Here is a 12,500-nt window from a genome sequence, read left to right as displayed (position 1 = left end):
GCTACCACTAATAATAATAATAATCATAATCATCCATCCATCCATCATCTATACCTGTTTGTCTTGGTCAGGGTCATGGGAGTGCTGGAGCCTATCCCAATTTTTTTAATTTAGAGTCTCCAATAAGTCTATCCTGCATGTCTTTGGGCTGTGGGAGGAAACCGGAGTACCCGGAGGAAACCCACGCGGACACGGGGAGAACATGCAAACTCCACACACAAGGGCCCTGACTACATTTGTAATCTAGGCCAAAGAATGGCAGTCATGTTCAACAATGCACAAAACGTGCCTTACCTGAAGGAGGCGCTATAGAGCCTAAAACATTGTGGCTAAAATCTCTTGTGGCCATGAGGCAAATATATCTGTGGAAGATTTGTCCCGTTTGCACGCAACGTTCAGGAGGTACGCCTCACGTCCTCTGTACGCAGTCGCCACGGACTGTAAGAGCAGTACGGCAAAGCGCTTTGGAGTAGAGAAACTCTTCTGATCTTTTCATCTTCAGCCGGTAAAGAGTTTGAGTCCCACAGAACCAATCAGTCACACAATGTGGGAGGACTTAAGGGGGGAAAAAAATACGTTTTTCAAACATCGCAAAAAAATTGTGACAAATCCAACGTGGCAGAAGCCATAAACAATGCATGCGCCGCATTCTGCTGGCATCAAGGAATCTGTCAGAACGGATCGTGCTTCTGGACCTTCACGGTTCGCGAGACACGGGCCAAATGTGAAGCGCCCCGCTTTATCGCCACCATGTGGCCGGTGTGGAATTTGCAGGCTGCCGTATCCACCCAGTGTGGCGGCTCTGCGCCTCGTGGTTTACGAGGTCTGGGTACATTATTCAGGGCAGAACAATAACAGTAAGAATGCTAATCAGGACAGTTTGAGTGGGCGTCCTGCAGCTCTGCTGTTTGACCCTAGTAACATCCTCTGACCTTCAGCTGGGTGTCCGCTTGTCCGTCCGGCGTCAGGTGGGACTGAGTGACAGGTGCCAGCCGGGGGGGGGGGGCGTAATGACATAATAATGTGTGTGAGCCGTGTTGATCTGTAGCCCCACCCGTCCAAACACACACGGGCTCAAACGCGTGACTTTTGCATTCCCGTCCGAACACCTGCTGGTTATTTCCGTAACCATGGCAACGCTACTGGCCGGTCATAGTTTTATCAAGTTCAAGTTCACATTTTATTTATAGTGTAACATGACCCCTAAAGAGCCTCTGTGCACTGTGCACTCAGAATAAGAAATATACTGTATATGTACACACACACACACACACACACACACACACACACAGACACACACACACACAGACACGCACACACACGCACACACACTGAATAATGGCATATACTTGCACGCAGAACACGTGCAGACAGATGTGTACAGTAATGGGACGATGCAATTAACACCAAAACATCTGGTACAAAAGACTTGAATTGATATTATCGCTTTAAAATTTATTTTCCCGAATGACAATAACATAAAGAGATGAACGTGTTATGGATGTGAACAGTGGCAAAACATCTGCACGGTGTAAAGAGACATTATTCCACGTGTGTGTGTGTGCGTGCCTGTGTGCATGCATGCCTACATGTGTGCGCGTGCCTGCCTATGTGTGTGCATGTGTGTGTGCCTGCCTATGTGTGTGTGTGTGTGTGCGTGTGCCTGCCTATGTGTGTGCATGTGTCTGTGTGTGTGTGAGTGTGTGTGCGTGCCTGTGCATATGTTACATTACATTTATTCGGCAGACGCTTTCATCCAAAGCGACGTACAATTAGTGCATACCAAAGGTGTGTGTGTGTGTGTGTGTGTGTGTGTGTGTGTGTCTCACAGCCTGTCTGCTCTAACAGGTACACAGGAGTTATGTAGGGATATCATTATGCTTTAATTGCTCATGTTGTGATGTGCTGTCGTCTGTCACCGCTCACAGATGGCAAATAAAGGCTTTGGGTCCTTTCACTTCCTTAGACTGCAACACTGCCAGAGGAACATATCAGGGACAGCAGTCAATGATGTACACCCTGGATTTATTACGAGTGTGTGTGTGTGTGTGTGTGTGTGTGTGTGTGTGCGTGTGTCTGTATTGTGTGTGTGTGTGTCCCTCTCTCTCTCTCTCCGCATGTGTGTGTGTGTGTCTCTCTCTCTCTCTCCGCATGTGTGTGTGTGTGACTGGCATATGCGCAGTAGGGAGAATCAGGGCTGTTTGATGTTTCTAAATGAGTGTTTACAGTATCAGACATCCTCTGCAGGTGCTGCATTTAAAACTGAAGAGCAACCTGCTGAGTCTAATCCTTTAATGCCTGTCCAGGATACACACACACACACTCACACAGGCACACACACTCATACTCACACACCACACACGCTCTCTCTCTCTCACACACACACACACACACACACACACACACACACACTCATACTTACACACACCACACACACACACACACACTCATACTTACACACACACACACAGGCACACACACTCATACTCACACACACACACACACACACTCTCTCTCTCTCACTCACACACACACACACACACTCTCTCTCTCTCACACACACACACTCCATTACACACACACACACAGGCACACACACTCATACTCACACACACACACTCTCTCTCTCTCACACACACAAACACACACACACACACACCTAAAACAGCCTCTTGAAAAAGTGAGGACCAGCAAAATGTCCTCACTTTCTGTGATTTTCCTCATTTCTGTCCTTGTGAGGACATTTGGTTCTCACAAAGATTGTAGTACAAGTCCACTCATACTCACACACACACACACACACACACACATACAGACAGACACATAAACACGCAGTAGTTTATCCTGCTGCACTTGAAGCCTTTTACATTTTAATGGACGGCACACCTGTGTTTGATGTTTTCTTCACAGAACTAGAAACCATGGAAACAGCAGCATCTTGTTGGTTTCTATCTGTGGTTGTGTTCAAGACAGCCCCCCCTCCTCCCACTGACCCCCCCCTTCCCCCTGCCCCCTGCCCTGCCCCCCCAGGACTTCACCTCCAATATAACTGGGTTTATGTGGTTTGGTCTCACCAGGTATGTTCCGGTGTCAGTCAATCAGGAGTAGACGTGCTGCCCAGTCTCCCACTGTATCTCTCTTTTCTTCTCTTCCTGGTTACTCCTTTCTTTCCCACTCTTCCCTCTCTATCTCTCTCCTGTTTCTCTCCTTTCTCTCTCTCCATCTCTTGGTTGGTACTGTGGGGTTCAGTGCCGAGCGGGGTATGTTTTGGGGAGCGGGGTTTTGGTTGGATGCTGCAGAATGGTGTTGTCCGTGTTTTTTAATGCCTGTCCGTCTGTCTGTCCGTCCGTCTGTCTGTCTCCACAGTGTCTCTACGGCTGCTACGTCCACTCCTCCATCATCCCCACCTTCCACCGCAGGTGCTACTGGCTGCTGCAGGTGAGGCCCTCTGTTTCACATCCTGCTCTTAAACTCCGCTTCCACGCAGGAGAGGAGAGGAGGGGGGGAGGAGAGGAGGGGAGGGTGGTGGATCTGGGGATCACGCCCTCTCTCTCTTTCACTCTCGCACATGCACTCCCTCTTTCTTTCTCTCTCCCCCTCTTTCTTTCACTCTCTCTCTCTCTCTCTTTGAGTATTTGTGTGTGTGTGTGTGTGTGGGGGGGGGGGGGGCCAGGAAAATGTCCAACAGATGCCACCGGTCATCTATTAAAGAAAATCTGGCACCTTATATAAGACATCACATCACAACAGATGTTTGATGTTAGATTCTGTATGACATCGCAGATGTTGGATGTTAGATTCTGTATGACATCACAGATGTTGGATGTTAGATGGTGTGTGACATCACATATGTTGGATGTTAGATGGTGTGTGACATCACAGATGTTGGATGTTAGATGCTGTATGACATCACAGATGTTGGATGTAAGGCAGGTAATGTTGGGAGGGGGGAGGGGGGTTTCTGTTATCCTTTGATCTCTGCTGTTCCTTCGACACCAGTTAAGGAGAGTCTTTTTCTCTTTGTGTGTTTTTCCCTGTCACTGCTGTTTTGAGTGGGATCTCTCTGTGAAGAGCTCTTCAGAGTGTAACCCTCTTAATGCAACATTCAGCCTTGTCAAATCAAATCTGTGTGTGTGTGTGTGTGTGTGTGTGTGTGTCTGTGTGTGTGTGTGTGTGTGTGTGTGTCTCTGTAGGGGAGCAGGGTAATGTGTGCGTGTGTGTGTGTGTGAGAGAGAGAGATCGAGGAGGTAGATTAGGACTGTGTGATATGATGGATGGATGGAGGGTTTAGGGAGGAGTGTGTGAAGAGAGGCCACAGGCCAAATCCATTCAGCCTCCGCTGCTTTCAGAAGCCTTTCAGCCGGGGCCCGCTCAGTCGCAGCGCTGCACAGACGCCCATCAAGGCTGCTGTTTAAAAGCCGTGTTCTGCCATGTAAATCAAAACAGCAGCGGCCGCCTCCCAGTGCTGGAGGTGCGGGAGAGCCATAATGGCCGCCTCCCAGCGCTGGAGGTGCAGGAGAGCCACAATGGCCGCCTCCCAGCGCTGGAGGTGTAGGAGAGCCATAATGGCTTCCGCAATCTTTGTCCGCGTAGAATGCAGAACGTGTCATGCCTGATGGAGTCCGCAGAGAGGAGCCCCATTTCGCAACACCTTGCCCGCCCCCATCGCCCCCCAATGCCCCCCATCACACCCATGCCCCATCGCTCCCTCACTCCCAATGCCTCATCGCCTCATCGCCCCCCACCATTGCCCCATCGCCCACCGCCCCATTGCCCTATCACCCATCGCTCCCGTGGGCTCTTCAGATGGATGAAGGGTCTGCATAAATTTGGGCTTTTTCCTCTGATGCGTCGCGCTCGTATTCGGGGCTAAGCGGCTGTAATGCCATCGCTCTTCCTCCCCGCGCGAGCACGCTGTGCGCTTGTGTTTAGTGCCGTTCCTCGTTTTAAGGTGTGACTGTGACTCATGACTGGGCCTGGCATTCGACTGCACCTGTTCTCCAGTCCCGGGGGTCCGGCTCAGGTGTTAGGAGAACTGAGGACCTCACGAATGCGGGGGTATGAGGTGGATGCAGATGCGATTGGGAGTTATGTAAACAGAGAAAGAGAGGAAGTAGAAGACAGTGTTTCATCAGATGATGAATTGAATCATAATCCTGGAGCATGTGCTCAATGTAATTAGTCTTGTTTCTTCCAAGTCTCTCTTTCTTAGTCTGTCACTTTCTCTCTTTCTGAAGGGAAGCAGGATTTGGCTCTTATACTGATGAATGGAAACAAACTGGAACAAAACACACTTTCACTCTGTCTGACACACACACACTTTCACTCTCACCCACTTTTTCACACACAAGAGAGTGTTTTTCTCTTTCAAGTGCTAAAATAATAAAGGGGATGTAAAGGTCTCTCTCTTTCACACTCACACACACACACACACACTCATACACACATATCTGCACATACTCCTGCCCATATATATGCACATACACATACTTGTACACACGTGCACACACACATTAATGCATTCAAGCATTCACATGATGCACACATGCTGTCCATCTGACTGCCATGTTAGTGTCCTCTGCCGCTCCTAATACCCTAAATCACAGAGTGGATGAGCTCCCCGGTGCTAGAATGGTACCTGCATGCTGCAGTAGCCAGGTGATGTTCTGACAGGGTAGCCTTGGAGCTCAACGGCTCTGTCCATGGTGCTGAATGTGCTTGTCATGGTGCTGAAAGTGCTCTGCCATGGTGGAAATGTGCTCTGTCCTGTGCTGAAATTGCTCTGTCCATGTGCTGAATGTGCTCTGTCCATGGGTGAAATCGCTCTGTCAGGTGCTGAATGTGCTCTGTCCATGGTGCTGAAATTTGCTCTGTCCATGGTGCTGAAATCGGCTCTGTCCATGGTGCTGAAATTGTGCTTAAATGACCTTTGTCTGTGGTGATGGAATAAGCCCTGTTCATGGTTGTGAAATTGACTCTGTCCGTGGTGCTGAAAGGTCTTTACAGCTCGTGTGGTGGCGTGCGGTGTACATTCACAGCAAACTGAAATAAACGTTGTCTGGCAAATGTCTAAGAAATATAATTTTTATCATTTACAACTGCATGTCCCTGAACATAATGAAGCTGTATGTCTGTCCAGCTCCCTCACAGACAAGCTGTCATTGAAACCTGAAATCACGTTTCCTTAGGGGTCGACCTCTCGGAGACCATGGTCCCAAATGACACTGTACTCCTAGGCTGGAAAGACCCCCCCCTCCCCCCCCAACCCCCTCCCCTCCCTCTGTGGGACTACCAGCAGGCACCTCTCTCTTTCGCTTTTTCCATGGGGGGGGGGGCGTTTCTTGCGATGGTGTGTTTAAGGGGGACAGGCCCACCCAGGGAAAGTGTGTTAGTGTACCCCCCCAACAGGACTCAGCAGAACCGGCTCTGGTCTTCCAGCTGGAGTGATGTATATTTAACCAGCCCCCCCCCCCCCCCAAACCCCCACACACACACTCCACGCCACCCCTCCCCCCCGTTCCCCCCCCCTTGAATCTTTTATGAGATGAGATGCCATTACGGCAGTTTAATTGGGAGGACGGGGGGGGGCGCTGGCCTCGCCACAGTTCCCTCTCTACGCCGCGTCGGTCCGCGGGCTGCCTGTGAAGGAGGAGAGAGCCGCTCTTTCACAGCTCCGATCCTTCACAGCTTCGATCCTTCACAGTGCCGATCCTTCACAGGCCGAGCTACTGCTGTTACGCGGTGTGAAAGCGTGACATGATTGATTTTTTTTTTTGTTTTTTGTTTTAGCTGTTGAAAAAGTCCTTGCCCAGTACGTTGTTTTATTTATTTTTTGTGAGAGTTTATCGATTGATAAAGTAGCGTAGAGCGATGGTTGTGTTTTTTTTTTTGGTGATGGATGCTGCAGTGGGGGCTTCGTTATTCAGGGGGGGGTCTGTGAGGGCTTATTTCACCTTGTCTCACTGCAGCGCTGCATGTGATCTCTGCAGGGGACTGCGCTGTGTGTCCTGGAACACTGATGATGTGTGTCCTGGTGTGTGTGTGCGTGTGTGTGTGTGTACGTGTGTGTGTGTGTGTGTGTGTGTGTGTGTGTGCGTGTGTGCGTGTGTGTGCGTGTTCGTGTGCACATGCGTGCGTGTGTGCGTGCGTGCGTGCGTGCGTGTTTGTGTGTGTGTGCATGTGTACGTGTGTGTGTGGTGTGTGCGTGTGTGTGTGTGTGCGTGTGTGCATGTATGTGTGTGTGTGTGTGCGTGTGTGTGTGCGTGCGTTTGTGCGAAAGAAAGAAAGACCAGGAAAATAAAGCTGAAGACAGCAAGCAGGAGAAAAGGAGTGTAAATAATTCAGCTGCCCAGTAAAGGTTATAACAGAGAAGAGGCCCAGCTGACATTCACCTGATTAACCAGCACCGGCCGCTTCGCCTTGTCTGCGTCCCGTCAGCCCCCCCCCCCCATTCCGCCGTCCTAATGCCCCCCCCCCGAATACAGACCCAATCCTGTTCTCTCAGCAAACAGTGATTTCTTTTTCTGTGCTGTAGGAAGAGAGATAAGCTGTGATGTTATCACGGAATAGCCTTCCATCTCCTCCATGGTCACCTGGTGCACTGAGGCATTGTGGGATTGCATTGCATCACATTAAATTAGCCAGAGACACTTGCGGTACAGGAGAAGAATAAGAGCATTCTGGTGATTAATGGGGGCAATAGAGCCAGACCTGGCATTCCCAGCATTACCAGTGTTCCCAGAATTCCCTGTGTTCCCAGTGTTCCCAGAATTCCCTGTGTTCCCAGTGTTCCCAGAATTCCCAGCTTTTCCAGTGTTACCAGCGTTCTTTGTGTTTCCGGTGTTCCCAGGCCGATGAGTGTGTGTGTGTGTGTGTGTGTGTGTGTGTGTGACATCACTGAAGCACCAGTGCAGATTAACTGTGCTGATTAAGCAGCAGGAGAGGTCATGTGACTGCAGGTGGGGCAGCGGCTCCAGTGTTATTGGGAGTGCAGAGGAAGCGCTGCCGTCCCCGTGTAGGAGGGGATGGGGGAGGGTGGGGGAGTGGGGGGGGGCGCAGGGAGAGGCAAACGCGCACGCGTGCAGAACCCTCAACGCTCGCACGGCGACACGCCGTGGCTGCAGTCTCTCCTCCGAGCGCCAGTCGTGACTAACGACCAAAAACTGTCCCTCATTAGAGGCCTAATTAGCACCGGGAGTGAGTGACATTTTAATACGTTAGCCGGGAGCGCGACCGTGCCGGAGTCAGTCCCCCGAAAATGGAGAGTGGCGGGAGGAGCAGAGGGGCTGGTGATGGAGGTGCAGAGGAGCTGGTGATGGAGGTGGAGATGGGCTGGTGATGGAGGAGCAGAGGAGCTGGTGATGGAGGTGGAGAGGAACAGAGGAGCTGGTGATGGAGGTGCAGAGGAGCTGGTGATGGAGGTGGAGAGGAACAGAGGAGCTGGTGATGGAGGTGCAGAGGAGCTGGTGATGGAGGTGGAGAGGAACAGGAGCTGGTGATGGAGGTGGAGAGGAACAGAGGGGCTGGTGATGGAGGAGCAGAGGGGCTGGTGATGGAGGTGCAGAGGAGCTGGTGATGGAGGTGCAGAGGAACAGAGGAGCTGGTGATAGAGGTGGAGAGGAACAGAGGGGCTGGTGATGGAGGAGCAGAGGGGCTGGTGATGGAGGTGCAGAGGAGCTGGTGATGGAGGTGCAGAGGAGCTGGTGATGGAGGAGCAGAGGGGCTGGTGATGGAGGAGCAGAGGAGCGGAGGAGCTGGTGATGGAGGAGCAGAGGAGCAGAGGAGCTGGTGATGGAGGTGGAGAGGAGCAGAGGAGCTGGTGATGGAGGTGCAGAGGAGCAGAGGAGCTGGTGATGGAGGTGCAGAGGAGCAGAGGAGCTGGTGATGGAGGTGGAGAGGAGCAGAGGAGCTGGTGATGGAGGTGCAGAGGAGCAGAGGAGCTGGTGATGGAGGTGGAGAGGAACAGAGGAGCTGGTGATGGAGGTGGAGAGGAGCTGGTGATGGAGGTGGTGAGGGCCAGAGGAGCTGGTGATGGAGGTGGTGATGGAGGTGCAGAGGAGCTGGTGATGGAGGTGGAGAGGAGCTGGTGATGGAGGTGCAGAGGAACAGAGGAGCTGGTGGTGGAGGTGGTGAGGGCCAGAGGAGCTGGTGATGGAGATGCAGTTGGTTGTGGTTTCTCCACACAGGCTGGTTGCACTCTCGTGTGATTGGTCGACAGGGTTTGGGAGGCGGGAAGCAAACTAACGGTATTTTACAGCTCGCTATAATTGAGTCGATGCTTTACCAGTAGTTCTTGATGCCATGACTGCCATAGGCCTGTGCTGTCAGCCATGTTGGCTCAAAAAAAAAAAACATTTGCTATGCTGCCGCTCTTTTGCAGTCGAGCATACCTATTGAGCTGGCAGGTATGCCATCCGCCAAGCCACACCTTGGTGGGGCATTGATGTATGCACATTAACCAGCTATTTACTGGGATCGCTCCTGATTGTGCAATTAAAGAAATTAAAATGCCCTTATTTGCAATTTCACGGTAAGACATCGACACCTGTAAAAAAAAAAAGCGTTGGAAAGAACATGGCGTGCTCAAACGTCCAGATTACGAGATGCCAAGTAGTGGATGCGCAGCGACCGAGGGGCGGACTCTTCTGCCTGTTCCTGTCTCTTTACGGCCTGCTGTTCCGCGGACAGGAAGGGGGCGGATCTTGGACGAAAGACGAGCTGCCTTGCTCTGATTGGCTCCCGTCCTCACCGTCTTCTCCTGGCTGGGATGGCTGCGGCCATGTTTGGGGAAAGAGAGCTCCTTGTTAGCGCACCTTTGATAAAAACATGAGCTGGGCTCGGCTAGCGCTAAGCTCATTACCGCCAGCTTTCTGGAGCTTCTGAACTCTCCACGCAAAGTGGGGGATGCCAATTAAGGCACGTTTTTACTAAATTAGACAGAACGTCTAATTGCCGTAATTAGTAGAGAACTCCGCCCTGTTCTGGCACGTTCACCCCAGGTGTACACAAGCCTAACAGATTTGGCCTAACAGATGTGTCAGAAGCCACGGATTGAGAGAATCTCCACATCTCGTCCCAGTAGTGATTTCGACCATTTAATAAATTTGATGTAGATACTGCAACCTTTTAGTGACTGTTTTTACAGTTGAAAAGCAGTTGCAATTCTTCTAGTGAATCTGGCTCTGTGTGTTCAAGCTGACACATATTTTGCAGTGTGTTTAAAAGATTAATAAAATATTTATATTTGTTCAAGGAAAACATTTTAGTTTTTTAAATGACCTCAAACATGTAATTTTGCATTTGTTTTATTATATTCATGATATTTACTTCAGTAAATATCATGAATATAATATATCAGTTTTAAATGAGTAATCAGATGTTTTCAAAGGTACCTATGGCTTCAATTAGGTTCTAGGGCTGAAATTAGGGTTCGGTTAGGGTTAGGGTTAGGGTTAGGAAAACGATAAGTCTGAGAGTTGAGGCAAGTTTACGGCTGTGTTCAGCAGCTTGAAGAAAGGTTAGGACATGGGTTTGTTTTAGATTTTGGATGAGCCAAAATTTTTCACTAGTAGCATGGGGGTACCTATGACCATGAAAAAATGTCTAAATATGCATGTTTTTTTTTCAGGGAAAACATTTTTTAAATAATGAAGTATTTTTTATAACGATGTATTTGCTTTTAATTTGAAGAGCGTTTTACATGCCTCACTTTGCCTGCGTTTGCCTGAGCGTGCCGTAGCCACACTAGGGTTCACCCTCCATACTGTGCACTCTGTGCCCAGAGGCGCTGTGGGTGACGCGCGTCGGCTGAGCGGAGAGCTGCCATGGCGACGAGGCGTGCGCACGCTCGCAGGCCAAACACGCGTGCGTGCGGTCCGTCCATCTGTCCGCGGCAACCTGAGGAACACGGCCTGGAAACGCACGGGGCGGCTCTGCACGCGCTCAGACAGCGGCCCTGGCCCCAGCGAGGGGGGGTGGAGGGTGGGGGGCGGGCCTCTCTGATTGCGATGATGTCATCCTGCAAAAGATCAGGGAGCGCAAACGAGCGGCGCAAATCACAGCCCCGCTAACGAGCTGCCTCGTAAATTAGGGGTGGGGGGCGTTTTAACGGCGTGGGGGGGGGGAGGAAAGAGAAAGAGGGGTGTGGGATGGGGCTGGTTTTAATGCTGTGCGTGGGGTTGATGAGGGTCGGTGGGGGTGTGGGGCGATGGGGGGCTAGGGGGAAGAGGGAGCAGGAAGAGGCCCTGTTTAATGCGGTGTGTGGGGTTAGAGAGGGTTAGCAGGGGTTGGCGGGCGGGGCGGGGGGGGGGGTTATGGGGGATGAAACGCGCTCCTCGGTGTGTATTTACGCCCCCCCCCCCCGGGCGTTGTTGGCCACACCGGCGTACCTGCCAGAGGCGCTTTATCACCCGCTGATGGATGGGACGTTCAGCAGGCCTGCTGTGTGTGGACCTGTCAGAACACACCCCCACCCCTTTACTCCCCCCAGTCAGGCTCAGTGTGGAGCCTTTCTCTCTGACCCCCCCCATCCCACCCCCCCGACATGGTCCTCTGTTATGGTGGTCCATCTCAGCGCCTTCATCATTTAAAAATATTTATCTTATCGTCATTTATCTCAGTGAGTCCCCATGACTTATAAAATATTCTTGATAAAATGGATCTCAGGACAAGACTGCCCCCTACTGCTAAAAGCACTGTACTTGTCGCTCTAAACAAGCACAGTGGGCGTAGTGTGACTCTGTGTGGTCTTTTAAGGACTGTGCACTTCCAGATCCCACTAAAAGACTGTTAAATACCTTTTGAAGGGTTGGTTTTTTGGGAATGTTTTTTTTTCAAAGTTCTAAACCAGTGTTCCAGAACTGCATCACTTACAGTCACCGGCAGCGATTGTGACATCAGCATTGGAATGTTCAGCTAAGAGCATTCTAATCACATGTTTGTGACCTCACACCTTAAAGTGCAGGACGTAGGGGTGCGTTTCACAGGCTGGGACTGAGAGGGGGATTAACGGGAGGGGCAAACGGGGGTCCGAAAAGCTGCTGGTCTGCAGGGGAGGGGAAAACCAAACCAGCAGTACAGAGGGAAGGCACCGAAAAAAAGAGAAAAATCCATGTTATTGTTAATGAGCTAATTAAATAGAAAAATCAATTAGCTGCATTAATGAGTCAATTAAAATGGCGCCACGCACTGTGCCTTTTGCTGGGGTGGCACTCGCTGCTCTCTCTCTGCAGCCTGTTGGGTGCGGACGCTTCTGGCAGCGGATTGGAGGGTTTTTTGGGGGTGTGGGGGGGGGGGGGGGGTTCTGGCTCTTGTGCTCAGCTGGCCCCAGGCCCTCTCCTGAAGCGCTTGGCGGTTCTGGCGGGCGGGGCAGCTTCGCGGGCGCGGGCTCTGCGCCTCTCCCTGGCCCGCAGGTTTTATTGGCAGCAGTTTTATTTTTGGAGCGGGAAGCGGGGAACGCTCCTCCCTGATTGTGCCAGGAGCCGCGTGGCGGAGCGATACCG

The 12,500-nt window shown here is 51.2% G+C and overlaps 1 protein-coding gene across 1 annotated transcript in view; it reads left to right on the top strand.

The window, feature by feature from the left end:
* Positions 1 to 12,500, top strand: part of LOC135235208 (calmodulin-binding transcription activator 1-like) — a 332,286-nt gene that overhangs the window by 277,361 nt on the left and 42,425 nt on the right. The window contains 1 exon segment of the mRNA XM_064300482.1: positions 3,367 to 3,438. Coding sequence (XP_064156552.1) covers positions 3,367 to 3,438 — 72 coding nt within the window.

This window comes from Anguilla rostrata, chromosome 11 (assembly GCF_018555375.3).
Source record: "Anguilla rostrata isolate EN2019 chromosome 11, ASM1855537v3, whole genome shotgun sequence".
Lineage (NCBI taxonomy): Eukaryota > Metazoa > Chordata > Actinopteri > Anguilliformes > Anguillidae > Anguilla > Anguilla rostrata.
This window is presented reverse-complemented; position numbering and strand designations above follow the sequence as displayed.